This window comes from Scardinius erythrophthalmus, assembly GCF_964197995.2.
Source record: "Scardinius erythrophthalmus genome assembly, chromosome: 9".
In the NCBI taxonomy this organism is placed as follows: Eukaryota; Metazoa; Chordata; class Actinopteri; order Cypriniformes; family Leuciscidae; genus Scardinius; species Scardinius erythrophthalmus.
In genome coordinates this window covers 18229128-18246618 of record NC_138229.1, presented here as the reverse complement: position 1 = coordinate 18246618, position 17491 = coordinate 18229128, and the positions used below count along the sequence as shown (strand labels likewise).

General features: G+C 38.1%; 1 protein-coding gene across 1 annotated transcript in view; it reads left to right on the top strand.

The window, feature by feature from the left end:
- Window positions 1-1208: 1208 nt before the first annotated feature.
- yes1 (YES proto-oncogene 1, Src family tyrosine kinase) overlaps window positions 1209-17491 on the top strand; it is a 32951-nt gene continuing 16668 nt past the window's right edge. The window contains exons 1-2 of the mRNA XM_081374785.1: window positions 1209-1839; window positions 14959-15246. Coding sequence (XP_081230911.1) covers window positions 14967-15246 — 280 coding nt within the window. The 5' untranslated portion in view covers window positions 1209-1839; window positions 14959-14966. The remainder of the gene's footprint in view (window positions 1840-14958; window positions 15247-17491) is intronic.

Sequence of the window (17491 nt, the reverse complement as noted above, 5' to 3'; positions counted from 1 at the left end):
CAAGAATATTCGACTAAAATAATTCTGTTCTCAGCTTCAGAATTATGAATATTTACCATTGTCCTGTGTCTTGGAGTATCGCATTAATATCGTATTGTGAGTTTATTATCGTGATATGTATCAAATCGTGACATGAGGGTATCGTTACACTCCTATTCGTTTTATGTATATATATATCGATATATAGCCAGCCGACATTATGACCAACATTATGACCATTTATATGTGAAGTGAATATCATTGTTCATCTCTTAACAAGGCCACATATTAAAGTCTGAGTAGATTCAATGGTAAGCAAACAATCTGTTCTCGTAATCAACATATTGGATGCAGGAGAAATGAGCAGGAACTTCGACAAGGGCCAAATTGTTATGGCAAGGCAACTGGGTCAGAGTATCTTTGAAACAGCGAGGCTTGTGGGTTGCTCCCGTTCAGCAGTGGTAAGAATTTACCAACAGTGGTCTGAAGAGGGCCAAACCACAAAACAGCGACAGGGTGTTGGGCGCCCAAGCACCTTAAAGCAGTGGAGGAAGGTCAACTGATCCGATGATTCCCGTTTTATGTTACACTACGTGTACTTGTGAACGTGTGTACCGTTTACCTGGGAAAGTGATGGCACCAGGATGCACTGTGGGATGACAACAAGCCGGTAGAGGGAGTGTGATGCTTCTGCTGGGAAACCCTGGGTCCTTTAATATGGACATGAATTTGATACATTCCACCTACTTAAACATTGTTGCAGACCAGGTACACCCCTTCATGACAGTGGTGTTCCCTGGTGGAAGTGGCCTCTTTCAGCAGGATAATGCACCCTGTCACACTGCACACATTGTTTAGGAAAGAGTGCTACTAGTATAAAATCTTCTTTTACCGGTGCTCTTTGGATCATGGGGGATAGTTTTATTTGTTGAAAAACATGAATCCAATGAACTTAATGATAAAGAAATAAATTATTAAAAATAAAAAATAAATAAATGGGAGCTGCGGTTGGATACAGATAATTGATGTGTTGAAAATTAGCTACTTTTCATGCTTTTCGAGGTAAATTTCATGGCTTCACAACAAAAAGAAAAAATAATTTGTGCTTTAAATGCTTTAAAAATAAATAAATAAATAAATAAACTAATCGTGGAATGTGACCAATAGTTATGGGATGTAGGCTCACTACTAAACGTAAACGAATGCTAGAAATCTGCATTGATTTAAGCCCACATGCAGGGGGCGCCATAAGACTGATCTAAAACACTATACGAACGAGCCGGCTAGTGTTATTACTTATGTTGGCATTATACAAAGGCGAACTACGGTAGTATAATGCTTCAAATATCACCGGCTCATGGTCTATCGTCGACTTGTCAACTGAGAAACTGATTTCTTTCCGTTCACCATTCCCTGTGGCGGCCATATTGTGGGATGCATTGCTGCAAGTTAAACCAATTCAGAGCGGAGGGAGGGGGAACATCTGCGGGAGTCCATCCACTATTCCTAGAGCTGTCTTTTGTCATGTAGCATAGCCACACAATCTCTACCGGTTCCGGTTTAAAGGTTTTTGTTTGCCAGGACTGGTCACTGTTACTCTTTTCCTTTTACTGCAACACAAGAACAAAACCAAGTAACGTGACTGGATTAACAATATCTATCACGGATTTTCCCTCTATTGGGCACATCATTTATTTATCACGTCTCGTGAGCTGTTACATGGCAAAGGAATGGGACAGACTGTGATTTTCAAGTTGAACGCAACAATACCACTCTGAGTGCAACACCGAAACATTTACTGGGGACAAAGCGGTCGGAAGGCGTATGTAACCTCAAGAAAAGAGAACCAATTCGGCAAAGGTAAGAAATCAGATGCGGTTCCTCTGGTGAAAGTCTCGTCAAATGGCCTACTCTCCTGTCGCCTTTGATTTAGTGTGAAACGAGTGTGGTAGTGCTTGGAAACAACAGTGGGCGCTTAGTTCCGCGTTTTCTCCCAACCTGAACACAAATCTCTGCAGCAGACGCTTTCGTGTCCCGAAACTAGTTGTATTTCTCGAAAGAAGTTTCGAAACCGTCCGACTACCTCGTTCGCTTCGACACAGATCGAGGAACGTGAAACGTGGCTCCTTAAAGTTCCCACCTGAACTATAGAAATCGCTATACACGTCTCTTTCGCAATTAATCGGGCGTTCTTGGGAAAGCCAGTACTTTAAAACTGGTCTACACGCGCATTTCTATCTGTTTATGAGGACTTTGTGGACAAATGTCCACAATGCAGGCCTGTAGTTTACCGAGAGGCCACAGGGAACATGGGGCGATACATACTTTGGACCAATGTGTGTGGTGTGAACGACTCGCTTTGATACATTGTAACTTTTCATTCTCCGCCAGTAAACTATGTAACCTTCCGCGATTGAGTTAATACAATTTCAGCGTTGAATGTACGTTTGAGAGGAACTCGTGATCAGGTGTGAAATCTCTAAACAACAGACTTCTTTTCCAGTCTGTTCTTCTGTAGTTACCATCCACTCCAATTTATACTCGCAACATCCGGGCATTTGATATAATTTTCGGTTGTTTATGTTGAGTAATTAATGAAAGAATGTCATAAAGCCTAGTCCATGCGTGCGCAAGCGCCAGAATAATCCTCCTCCAGTAATCCTTCTGTGAGCACAACCTCTGCCCCACTGGCTGATGCTGACTTGATTCTGAGTGAAGGGAATGGTGCCATCTTCACATCTTCAGCTCTCTGATGTGTTTCCTTTTGATCCTGTCTTCTGTATACATGTTACTACAACTGGCTCTTGCAGGTCATGGCCCCTTTGTGTGTTGAGTTGATAATAATTCAGAGGTTAGGAACCATATATATATATAATTTAGCCTACAACAATTATATTGGCTGATAAATCCAAACTTTTATATAATTGTGAGAGCCTGATCATAAAAACAAAAGTCTCAGCATTAAAAGATGAGTCAAAACTTTCTTTATTAAAAAACCCTATTGCCTTACAAATAAATAAAATAATGGCTAAATAAAGCAAACAAGTCACTGGACAACATTAACTGCGTATAAAGAATCTAATTGTTTGTGCCATGGATAAATACATTGGAATAGCCTTCACACGGACAATAAGGAAATGATTATAATGAAACTGTATTGTTGATGAAAAAATATGAGAAAAATAAAAGTGCTAGTTATTAATAATGCATCAATGTGTTTGAAAAAGAAACATCTTAAATTAACATTACTGTTTCAAATGACATATTTGCTGTTTGAGTTGCGTGCCCTAAAGCTGAAGAGCATTGAGGAACCATAAACCATTGAGGAGACCATGTATATCTAATCAGTTAAGGGATTTTAGCCACATGACTGTGTGCATATAATAACAGTTATGTCTTTCTGAAGGCACTTTTGTACTACTGTTCACTAATGTAGAGTGCAAATGTTATTATGAACAGGCAAAAAGTATGAATACATTGGTTAAATCTCTGTGCCTATACCAAAGATGTGCTTATGAATATTCATGATTGTGGGTGCTGAAGGTATAAAGGTGATGACTGTGGTGATTTTGGGTCTTTACACCCCTCATGTCCATCTTCTTCTGTCCTCCCTCACCCCTTGCTCCAGCCTTTGACAGGCACAGCAGGTGGCTTTTGTGGTATGAATGGACTCGGAAGGAAGTTTGTCCCCCTCATGCTTGGCTCTGATTGGCAGCAGCAGCAGCAGAATGCCATGGTGATTAGGCCATTCCGCAGTGCTGTGAGTGTGCCAGAGCAACTACAGTGTTGCACTTAATGTTCAGCAGCCAGCTCAGCCAAGCTCTAGATTTACTAACACAGCGTTTTCGCTGAAATCCAGAATGTGCAAGTTTAGGATGAGGATTAGATCTGAGATTCACAGATAGTTTAGGATTGGATCAAAGAATGTCAACAAAGCAAATGGTCAGCAAAGAAGTATAGAAAAATATTTCAGGTCCTTCACAATGGCAGTATAAAAACTTTCATCCAGGACATCCGCAGAATTGTTATTTAATAGGTTAGAACTTGCAGACTGTGTGCCATCTTAATAAAGAAAGTATTGGTATAACTTTTAAATTCAAGACTGTGTTGTTTGTGCTTGTCATGGGCATGGAATACAACGGAACTGTACAAGATCAGACTTGTATAGTTGGTTATGTAACATCAGTGCTGAGATGGCCTGCATTGAAAAAGCTATGAGGTAAGAGATCGGATCCTATTCAGATGGGAAGATCAAGCCACCTGCCTGCTTGCCGCCAAAAATCAGAAAAATACTTCCTTGTTGGCTTGATTGTAATGATAAAGACAATGTGTTTGTTAAATGGATAGTTCATGCAAAAATTAAAATTGGCATAATTAATCTGACTTTAATTCTTTTTTTTCTTTTTTTTTTTGTCCATACAATGAAAGTCAATTGGGGTCCAATGTTGTTTTGGACCCCATAGGCCTTATTCAGAGCAGCGCCATAACAGGTAGGAAAGCGAGGCTGTGAGGGGTAGACTTACCGTGTTTTCAATGGCATCGGCTATAAAAAACTGTATAAACCTCCTAGACCACTTATAATTTTCCACAGCTCATGTTGTCTGGATTTTTTTTTTTTTTGTCTATTGAAATTGCTTCGAAAGATAATTTTGCAGTGTTTCGTCAGCAGAACAATCCAAAAACACATTAAATAACAGTGCAACCCACTGAAGAAATGTGTATCCCTCACAGCCTTGCTTTCATTCCTTTAAAAATCAAAGATGGCGCTGCTTGAATAAGGTCTATTGAAATTGATTGTATGAACAAAAACAGTTACGAGAAACTTTCTTTAAAATATCATTTGTTGTGTTCCAGTTTTGAGTGAACATCCCTTTAACCCAGTTCATTGTGTAGTTTAGATGGAGAAAATATCACCCTCAGTACTCATGCTTCAGGTGAGGTGATACAATACTAAATCCTAGTCAATGTTAAAGGGATGGTTCGAAGTAAAATCAACCTAGGATCCTCCTTTGCACCATGACCTTGAGTAAAACACCCCCCAGAAGCTTTTTTTCCCTTGGTCAAACATTATTAAAGTTAGACTTTATTTAGAGATATCAGCCGAGCGGCTTAGTGCAGACGCTAATGGATCCTACAATGTATCTTGCAATTTACCCCACTAATAGTGCCCAGAATGGTACCAAACTTATACAGTAGTACAAATAGGTTCTGTACTCATAAAATCCTTATGAGTACAGGATTAAAACTCATCCTTATGCATCGCTCTCTGCCAGGACTTTTACGTGCTTTTCCCAAATCACGGAAGTGACCTCGACATGTGGGTTAGCAGTAGCATGAGCCGTCAGGCAAGTGTTATTTAAATAAACTCCTGATGTACCTACAAACTTTCCAATGCCTCATTTTATGAGTACAGAACCTACTTGTAAGTTTGGTACCATTCTGGGCATTATTAGTGGGGTAATTTACGAGATACATCCTTGGATCCGTTAGCGCCTGCACTAAGCCATCCGGCTGATATCTCTACATAAGCTCTAACTTTAATAATGCAAATGGTGCAAAGGACCCTAGGTTGATTTTACTCCGAACCATCAAGACCTGGGACACGAACAGTGCAGGCACCGAAGTACGCATACATTCAAACAACAGGCATTAATCTCTGCAGAGCTGTTGATTTGTTGCCCTTAATCCATTTGATCTGACTAGTGCTGGCATGAGGCCCTGTGTTTCATGTCATGTTGCATTTTGGTGCTCTTACTGTTTCATCAGGCCTGTGTGGAAATGTGTCTGACCATCACTAACCACTGCCATGATGATTGAGGAACCATGACTGTGTCAGCTTTCTAACGAAATACATTTCGAGGCTCTTATCAGCACTGAGAGGATAATGAGACGTCTCACAATTAGAGAGTTCATATCACTGAGTATTTGATTAGAATGTGGGTCAAATGATTGGTGTGAAAAATTATTTCCTCAGGGCAGAGTGGTCACGTCATTACATGATGTCACTTATAAAGAGTGAAATGCATGAATGAGTTGACTGTGTGGTAGTCTTGTAGGTAGATTTAAGCTATTTCATTGAATTTGCTGTTGTTCAATACCATTTAGTTTGGGGTCATTTTTAAAATGTTTTTGAAAGAAGTCTCTTATTCTCACCAAAGCTACATTTATAAAAACCATTAATATTGTGAAATATTATTACAATTTATAATATATGTTTTTATATTTTATTTTATTTTAAAATGTAATTTAAATGCCTGTACTGTCATTTTGGTCAAAAATAAAAGATTTAATATTTATTCGTTTAAAAAAAAAACAATCACACTGACCTCAAACTATTAAACGCTAGTGTACATTTGCCCCCACCCTTGACAGGCCCAGTTGGATCATATGGTGTATGACCGTACGCTTCAGGGACCTTGTGTAATCCAACCTCATTGAATTTGATTCAGTTTGATTCCGATTCCCGTTAGCCTGGAAGAGTTCATTATGTTCTATTGTAGTTTATCGATCAGATCAACTAGCCACATATTTCAGCAGCTATTTATATTGCAGTAATCATGAGGGTTATCTGATATTCCTTTAATATATCTTGGCCACTTGTCCGGTTGTGTTCAGCTGTTCAGTTCGTAGACCTCAAGCGGCCAACCTGCTAACCAGTTTGGGTTGATTTACACAGCCTAACAGATGTGTGATCTATAACAACTGGGCATGCCCAATGAGATTTATGACCCTTTGCCTGACCACTTTGACTCAGTTAAAAGGTCTTTGTAATGGATAACTATAAAGGATAAACCCTGAAGCACTGCTTCTTTTCACTGGCACAGACAACAAAGTATTATTACAAGATGTGATGTCATTGTGGTTTCAGAGGTGAAACTATCAGAGGTGAAGGGAGCCTTACTTGGGTCGTTGGAATGTTATATCTATCTGTCTGTCTGTCTGTCTGTGCGTGCTTTGTATTGGGCAGATCTTAAAGAATCAGATTTGGATTTGAGAATTGGAGAGCAGCTAAGTAGACATGCTCGACCATGTGCCCTTTTCATGTGTCTGATGTTTCTTACAGGAAATCTATTTTGCCTTATGCTGCCATCATTCTTTTATGAATTATTTTGCGATGTCCTCATGCATCAGTGACCTTGTGTGTTTGGTGTGGTCCGGATCTATGTCAGCGCCATCGGGGCCACGCTGTCCTCTAGAAGATTAGACAGTGGAACTAGTGGGATTAAATACCTTCAGGACTCAGATCAGGGGATTTGAAATGAGGAGCCCCACACACCCTCGCGCTGGGGTCGAATCCGGGTCTTATGCACTGTCACTGTTAGCCTAAACAGAGCACTAAATGGCCCTTAAAGCTCATAATGAGCCTAAGCTTCCAATCTGCGCTAGTGTTGGGGATGAAGAGGAAATGACTAAAGGGTGACAAAAAGATAAGATGTTCTTTGACCTCCAACTTTCTCATAATACTAGACAGTACAGTAGTTGTTTCAAGCTCCAACCATAATTGTTGAGCAAGTTGTAATGACTTGGTTTGGAATGTATGACCCAGCTTGCACCACTCAGTCAAGCCATGTTTGTGAAGGTGTACATGTGTGGATATACAGTGCAGAGTTCATCTGAGCAAGGAAAATAGGGCCCATCCATCCGTACCACTGATGTGTACACACTGTTAATGCTCTTTCAACCCTCTATAGGCACAGACCTCTCATTGTTTGCCAATAATCCTCACATTTGCAAACTACTTTCTGTCTTTTCTTTACTTGCCTGCCCTCACTTTTCCAATCCCCTGTCTTTTTCACTCCTTAGCTTTCAATTTCCCTATTACACATGCTGCTTTTCAAATAAAGAGCTTTCTTAACAGACACCAAACAAGTACTTGTGGTGATGATCTGTCCTTTTTTATAATATGATGATCCCCAGAAGTACACAAGATGAGAGAGTTGAGCCATTGATTAGGCTTGGAGTACATCCTTATGTCTCTGAGCTAGGTATGCATGCATGAAGTAGGCCTACCAGTTCTTTAGAACCAAGTCAGTACTATATTTAAAAAAAGTAATGATACCTATGTTTCTACAGTATTAGTAGTCTATGGAAAATCGTATGTAATTATAAGCTGGCAGGATGGTTTGAAGTTGGTACGTTTTTTGTTTTTTTGGAAGAAGCCTCAAGCTCACCAAGGCTGCATTTATTTGATCAAGAAAAGAGGAAAAAAAAAGTGATCTCACACTTGCAATAATGGCAGTGATGTTTTATTAGCATCATGAGTCATGACTCATGCTCACTTGTAGATTGGGTGTAAATGATTTTTAAACTTGAAGATTCTAGCAGAGGTTAAATTGATTGAATCTCATCTGTCAGGGTGGGTGTGGGCGATATACCGGTAGACACGATTAACTGGTAGAAATTTGTCAACCGGGTAGAGAGTTTGGACTCTAATGATTACACACTCATGTGACATTGCTGTGTTGTGCTATCACGAAAGCTTATGATTTGCATGCATTTTCAAGCATTGCTTTTTAAAAACAAGTGATTTTAAACCGTTGAAGCCCAAATAGCAGCGAAAGAGAGCTCATTTCATTATATACGTGCTGTCTGAGATGTGCTCGCACATGAAACTGCTGCTCATGAGTACTGAACTGAATGAGTTCAGGGCTTGAGCGAATATACACACACATACTCATACACATACTTATGTGTCAATATTCCCATCTTTACGATTATCCTCTTAAACAGTCATTTATGTCTTAAGTGAATAAAAACAGTTGAGAAATAATGAGTAAGAAATGCATGTATATCAGTATATTAGATCAGTGGACCGCCGACCGTCCTAACGCTAACCAGTCAGACTTCAGGTACCACCCAAAATGCAGCAATAACTAATCAGGAAATTACTGCAATCATCATTTTCATGATTGATCATCGGTGTTACATCCGAGTACTTGTGCACATCCCTAATCCGGATATATATCGTTATCGCCCACTCCTATGCAAGGGGTATGTATACATATTCTCTCCATTGAAAGGATGCTGCGGTCCCCCCAGGCCTAGCCTTTGAAATTGCATTATGGGTATTAGAAGCAGATGATGTAGTGCTGAGCTTTATATGACTCCATCAGAGGTCAGATCTTTCTTCAGTTGCTTCATGTCTGCCGCCTCTCAGAGCTGGGATTGATTAAAGCCCATTCTGGCATGTTTACAAGCACCCATCATTGGCTTATCCTGTCCTGAGGAGGTGACACCTTTCTAGCAGTTTCCTCGCAGGTCAAAAGGAGCAGATACAGTTAACGTGTCAGGACATGTTCAGCCCACTTCAAGCTAACCACTCATGCTCAACCACTCTTTATCACATCGTTTTGCTTGAATTTTTCCCTTATCAAAACTTGAAACAGTCCCTTCTATAGAGGGTCTCCCACATTTCCAATGGCCTTTTCTGCTAAAGTATTTTTCCCATAGGGTTTTTTAAAAAGTCTTAATTTGCGAGTTATAAACTATGAACCAAACCTGCTAGCTATGAGGTAAATAAGCATTACAAACTTTGATTTGAAGAAAAAAAAAAAAGTGAGTAATAACTAGGGGTGTAAGAAAAAATCGATACACTTGAGTATCGCGATATTTTATTTTGCAATACTGTATCGATTTTCAAAAACGCAATATCGATTTTTTATTTTTTTTTTTTACGTCCAAAAATATTCATGGTAAGACCTTAAGACAGTGGTTCACGTTTATGTTGTTTAAATCCCTACCAATAGATAGCTATGCTGAGACGCACCACTAGTGTCCTCGCCAGGCTCGCCTATAACGGTGCGTGTCCACTGGACATTTTAGGATTGACAGCGGACCGGAGAAAGCGTTGAGAGCGACCGAGAGCGTCAAAAAGTTGGGCAGTTCCTTTATACAAATATCAAGCGAAAAATATGGCAAGCCGTTTTAGCTTAAATTGTACCAAGCGTTACTCGTCGTAATTGCATTTTTACTAGTAAGAATTCAATTAGAGAGCTCTACAATTCAATTCTTACTAGTAGCAATTACAATTGGAGAGCTCTCTAATTCAATTATTACTAGTAAGAATAACAATTACAGAGCTCTCTAATTCAATTATTACTAGTAAGAATTACAATTACAGAGCTCTCTAATTCAGTTCTTACTAGTAACAATTCCAATTAGAGAGCTCTACAAATGAATTTTTGCTAGTCAGATGTCTTCATTGACTTCCATTCATTTTTAATTACGGAGCTGTACAATTGAATTGTTACTAGTAAGAATTACAATTAGAGAGCTCTACAATTAAATTGTTACTAGTAAGAATGCAATTGCACAGCTCTTTAATTCAATTCTTACTAGTAACAATTTAAATAGAGAGCTCTCTAATCCTATTATTACTAGTAACAATTCCAATTGGAGAGCTCTCTAATTCAGTTGTTACTAGTAAGAATGCAAATGCAGAGCTCTTTAATTCAATTACAGAGCTCTGCAATTATACATATCTTTAATTCGTATTTTTACTAGTAAAAAATCAATTAGAGAGCTCTGTAATTGCATTCTTACTAGTAAGAATTTAATTAGAGAGCTCTCTAATTGCAATTGTTACTAGTAACAATTCAGTTGTAGAGCTCTCTAATTGCAATTGTTACTAGTAACAATTCAGTTGTAGAGCTCTCTAATTGTAATTCTTACTAGTAACAATTCAGTTGTAGAGCTCTCTAATTGTAATTCTTACTAGTAACAATTCAATTGTAGAGCTCTGTAATTAAAAACGAATGGAAGTCAATGGAGATATATGACTAGTAAAAATCCATTTGTAGAGCTCTCTAATTGGAATTGTTACTAGTAAGAATTGAATTAGAGAGCTCTGTAATTGTTATTTTTACTAGTAAGAACTGAATTAGAGAGCTCTGTAATTGTAATTCTTACTAGTAATAATTGAATTAGAGAGCTCTCTAATTGTAATTGCTACTAGTAAGAATTGAATTGTAGAGCTCTCTAATTGAATTCTTACTAGTAAAAATGCAATTACGACGAGTAACGCTGGGTACAATTTAAGCTAAAACGGCTTGCCATAGAAAAACGCAGTCGGCAGCCAATTGCTGTGAGGTTCGGGATGTGATGTCTACCTTGAGAGTTTAAACATATGCAAATTGTGCCGGAGTTTATGCTGGATTTAGTGCGTAAATCATTTTGTTTACAAATTAGACGTTGTGCAGTTGTTATATAGCCTATATGTTAAATATTTCATTTTGGATGTGTTTATTGTGATTATATTGGCTGGTTTTATAAAAGTTTATACAACTGAAAGGATATCTTTGCTTGGTGCATTTGGAAACAAAGCTTGTCTATTTCTAAATGTAATCGCGTGCATCGTTCACATCAAACGCGAAGAGAGCATCTGGCGCGAGTGATTGCAATGTTAAGTCAATGCAAAGACGCGTTTACGCGCGTCTGGAGGTCCTGCGGCACGAGGCGTTTAGTGCGGCGCGGTTCGCCTCATTCGCGCGTCCAGTTCTTTTAAAATCTTTTATCACATAAAACTTGATTTCAATATATGACACATTTATTTTGTTCACTTTCATCCACTTTCATTCATTTTCGTCCAGTTCACGTTGTTGTTTTGTATTGTGACAGGGGCTATGTACCTATTTTCTTTTATTATGGCCTACTTGAGCATATAAACATTTGCTCACTAAGAACCTGTAAACCACAAGCCCAAACTGGCAGTTTGATTTTCTGTGTACTGAATTGTTTACCTAAAGTAAACTTCTTTGACTTTTATGCACATCATGTCTTTTTTTCAAATATTTTAATATATTTTACTTTTAAAAAATCCCAATATATCGCCTTATGCACAGTATCGAAATATATTGCAATATATTGAATCGTGACCCATGTATCGTGATACGTATCGTATCGCCAGATTCTTGCCAATACACAGCCCTAGTAATAACGTACTAGTGAGTAATAACGAGAAGACTAAATTCATCTTTGACTGCATTTTTATTAAATCTATAAATAAAACAGGAAAGGTAACAGGTACAATCTGTAAAATACACAGACATACAATGTAAAAACTTAAATATCTTGGAAAAAGTAGCCAATCAGTTGTTTAAAGTACCCATATTATGCTATTTTAAAGGCTCCTAATTTAGTTTTGGAGGTCTATTACAACAGGTTTATATGCATCAAAGGTAAAAAAAAAATTTTTCATTTTCTCATAATATATATTTTCAATGATCCTCAAACGACTCTTCAGATGAATCAGTCTCTCTAAATCCCTCCTTTCTGTGAGCCTACTCTGCTCTGATTGGCCAGGCGGTCCAGTCTGTTGTGATTTGGTCTACCATGTACAGTACTTGTCGGAAGCTAGACGACCATTACCATAACTGAACTTCAGCTCAGGAGAATTCCTAAAACTCAGCGATTGTACATTCTGTAAAGACAGTAACGATGACGTCGATTTTACCATATCAATCAGAGCGCGAGTTCGAAGATGAAACATTGGAAGAACTAGATATTCAACCCGAACCTCCATCGCAAGGACGACTTGAACAGGATGTTTCTAAGCAACACATTACTCATTTTGAGGTACATTATGACCTCAAGTGTATGTCCATCAACAAACTGATGTGTATATTTCTAGTTTATTGTGGTGCATTACACATGCAGGAACTGTATCAATAACAGTGCATACATTCGCACAGCACTAACGTGAATGAATGATGTAACATAAATGTTTGTAAAACAATTCGTGCTCCATCCTTTATCTTTACTCAAAGTAATAAGATTGACAGACAATCTGCATTAATAGACACAGTTTTAGGTAATAGTGGCCCACTACTGCTTAGCAGAACTATTTCAGAAAGACCGTAATAATGTGAGTTTGCCGGAAACTTGCACAATATAAAACACAAAATATGTATTTTGAACACCCGGTAGAATATATACATTAATGATTCATACTTACAGGTTGTGATCCTGGGGAGCAAGCTGGTCCAAATAAACTGGGTACTGACCCGTCTTTCAAGAGCAAGCGTTTTTCGAATCCCGCGTTGAACTCCAAGATTTGAGAAGCAGTCGTCAGTAAAATGACGTTTGAGGGCTGGTCAAGCTTGTCCGTGGGCAGAAAACGTACAAAATAGGCGGGCATTATGCAGATGTATTTTCCAGTGACGTAGAAACGTCACAGTGGGATTCGAATTACAAGTGACTCACAAACGCGGTTCAGAGTCGATTCTTTCTTTTGGGAGGGATTTATATTTTATTTATCTTTATTTATCATGCACTTTTGACTTAACAACTTTGCAGAACGTTTGCATTCACAAACAGCTATATTAGTAGTAGTAAATTTGTCCCTTCACAGGGACTGTATGAAAGGGAATATTTGGAAAAAAACATAATTTTAAATGTCACATCTGAATTCAGCACATCAGAATACATAATAAATTGCTCATGGCAGTCGTTACATATTTTTGTGCGATGTAGTTTTACACCAGGAATTCCACTGTTATTTAAAAAAATAATAATTAGTTAAAACAATATGGGCAGATAGCTTCAAAAGCATATACCTTCAAAGTTGTATCTTACTGTTAGTCTGTCTTTAAAGGTTTACAAGTTATTGTTCAAAATCAATTCCTCTATGGAGAAAATTGATGGGATTTTTACTTCCGTAACACGACTGCTGCACTCTATATCTTGTTGTCTGTCGTCTGTTTTTCCCAGCTATCTGTGTTCCGTGTGTGGTGGCCCTCTTGTGTCTTGTAACCCTCCTCTCAAGGCCACCTGTTGCTTTAAGGCCACGCTTGCATTCCTCATTCCCCGGCACATGTGTGCCTGCTCTGTGCCTAGTGCATCCCAGACAAAGAGGCCTGGCAGAAACACAAGCAGGGACTGGACGTCTGGAGATTATACTGTCATCTCTCTCGAGCTTTGCCTCTGAGGGCAAAGCCGTCCTATCACATTGACCACACGGAGCAGTCAACACGACCTGACATGTTTGTGTGGGTTGTTAGGGACATCAATCGGTGACCCAGCTCTGCTCAAAAGACACTTGTGTGATTAACTCTGACATGTGCATTGCTGTGAAATGACGGCAAGTCTGTTGAAAGCAGTTTTGATTTGGCAAGTAACAGGAAGCAGATGCTCGTGCTGAGGTCTGATTTGGGGTTCCTTCATTGTGAAAACATTTTCCATGTTTGTCATCTTTTTATGCCCTCTTTCATTCTGCATTTCATCCACTTTCATTTGTGTGTCATGTTAAGGAAACGACCTTAAAATGAGTTATGGTGCTCCTGCTCATACTTTGAGTTATGGGTAAAACATAAAAGGATAGTTAAATTCTGACATAATTAACTCGTCTTTCCAAACCTGTATGCAACCATATTTTGAAGAATGTTCCAGGTAAAAAAAAAAAAAAAAAAATTCATTACAGCAGTCAGAGAAAGTTGTCCAATTTACATTCACTGCCTCGACCGTTGTATTAGAAACACCATCACATCTAGTTTTTCAGCAATTTAATTCCAAGGTAATATAACAATGTATATGGTGTTATAAATGTACACATTTGTTTAAAAGTTTGGAAACAGTAAGATATGATTTTAAAATAATGTATACTTTTATTCAGCAAGGACACATTCAATTGTTCCAAAGTGTCAGTAAAGACATTTGTAATGTTAAAAAAATATATATTTCAAATAAATGCTATTCTTTTGAACTTTCTATTTATCACAGAATCCTGAAACGGTTTCCACAAATTGCAGCCTTGGTGAACATAAGAGACTTCTTTCAGAAAACATTAAAAAATCGTATCGAATACCGACCCCAAACCTTTGAATGCTAGTGTGTGTGTGTGTGTGTGTGTGTGTGTGTGTGTGTGTGTGTGTGTGCAGATTTCCAATGTGCCATAAATGGTTGCAATTGCTATGATAGGTCAAGATTGCATTCCTTTGGAAAAATGCCATGAGAGCTGGTAAATATAAACTCCTCTTTCCACAGGCTTGACTATGGGCTGTGTCAAGAGTAAAGAGGACAAGGGTCCTACACAGAAGTACCGACCAGATCCCACCAATCCCACCCCTGGCTCACACATGGGTCTCTACGGACCAGACCCCACCCAGATGGGCCAGTCACCTACCCTGAAGGGCCCCACCAACAACTACAACAGCCGCACAACTGGGCTCACCCCATTCGGTGGCTCCTCCTCTGTCATCACACCCTTCGGTGGAGCCTCCTCTTCCTTCTCCACTGTTGCTGTGAGCAGCCCCTTCCCTGGTGCCGTCACAGGTGAGTGGATGAGCGATAAGAGCTCTGCTTGAACCTCTGTGAAGTAGCTTTGTCTAAGGAAACAAGAATTCCTAAGAAACCATATCCGATGTCTGATATCAGGTCTGGCCTCATGGATCACGGGTTTTGAAATTTCTTCATTCCAGGGGCCTCATTTATAAAACGAACAAACGATTGATTTGAGCTTAAATGTAACGGATTAAAGGATTTTATCCTACATCAAAATAAGGAATAAATCAGGATTTTATAAGGCAGAAACTGACATGAAATAGTCTTTGTGTATGCTAACTGAAGATCATTCGTACAATCTTTTTGGTGCTTATATACCAGTAATTCAGTTTATTTAACATTATGAAAATGTAAAGATAAATAAGCAATAACAGTCTGCATTAATATAATTATGTGCAGAAATGAGTAGCATTTGAACTGCTTTTAAATAATCACATCTTTGAAATTAATTAAAATATATATATAACCTGAATGAAAAATTTAATATTTTATTGGTCCCACTAAGGTGTGACTGATTGATTTGAACAATATCAACATTTATATATCCCTCACAGACTCATTTTTATTAATTTCTCACATTAAATATGGCATCTATAGCACCATAACTCATTCAAAAGCTCAGGGTCACCATGAGGATAAAGGTTGTGTTTGGGGTTTTGTTTGTGTATGTAAGCACTTTATGAAATCAGACAACGAGTTCATGGAAGCCAGATGTTATGTAAATGAGGACACTAAAACAATATATCCAGTGTGTTTCATTAAATTAGAATTACAAACTGCATTTGTAATAGGCCTGAATAAAAAGGAGATGGGAACTAATGTGATTTATTCCTCTTTGTTCAGTGATCATTTCTTTGTTATGCTTAAGACAGTGCCCTCTAGAGATCTCTTGATACCAAGTTTTGCTCTCCCTGACTCTAAGAGACTGGGTATAAATGTGATATGTGTCTACAGCAGAAAACTGAAAGAATTAGATCTTTGTGTGTTCTCTGTAAACGGCACAGTTTTTATTCAGTCGGGCTATAAATAGTGTAATTATCACATCATGTCTTGTCACAGGCAAAGCGCTGTTCATGGATCTGCTTTTACAGGCAGCATTTGATCTGATAGCCTTTGCTTAACTGCTAATTCCACTGTGCTCTGATGGAAATCGTCTCCAGGGAAAATCTGGAGAGTTTTTAAGATCTTGTCAATGTCAGTGGGCGGGCAGAAGACAGTGTACCCAGCTCACCCACATAAAATATATTATTTCTGGCATTTTTGAAACTGTTCACATATTTCTGTTATAATCTAGGGATGTTAGATGTCAATACTAAAATAAATGCAACCAGTCTTTCTACAATACCGGTGGTACCAAGTATTCTGTGCTGAGTGCCTCAAACCTTGCAATCAACCAGGTTAACCAGCACGTGGATGTTCACTACTTGGTCAAGATGCCTGTCCTGCAGTATATTAATATAAACAACATTTGTTTTTCTGTTTTCTGATCTTTTCATTAGTCTTTGCTGTTTACATCCAACCAAATATTTTTTTTTAATTAACATTTTATTATAGCTCTCTAATCTTATCTTGTCTATAGTTAATTATCAATCAACAAGATTGACAAAATAAATGAAAAAGTGCTTGTTCTGATTATTTCTTTGTTGTTTAGCCCATTACTGGCTGTTTACTCCAATAATTAATAATGTTTGCTTACCTGAGAAATACTTGAAGATTACATGATGCTATGAGCTGAAAAAATATATATACATAGGCTACATATATAATACATGTATAAATCTGTATACTGATACATACTGATTCAAAGTGGGCAGAATACTAGATCTAACAAGCCATAATTGACTTCCTGTCAAATATTGCAAGCATCAATAACAACTTTAACTTCTCAGTGCTGGCAAATGACCATGATATAAGTGGGATAATCCACAGCTAGCTGTGTATTAACTGATTTTTACAATTACAATGCACATTTGTTTGTATTAATGATGACAATATTATGATGTATATTTTATATTGCACTTTTTAAATGATTAACATTTATATGTTACATTTGCAAGTTCAATACACATTAATTCATATATTATTATTGTTTTATAGTTTTTGCTGTGAATCGCAGTTGTATTAAAGAAATTTCGCTGGTAGCGGTATCAACTACTGCAATTTTGCTTTTGTGACAACCCTAATTACTCATCATCGACACTTTGTCTGTAGATTCAAACCTGATCCAATTTATTAG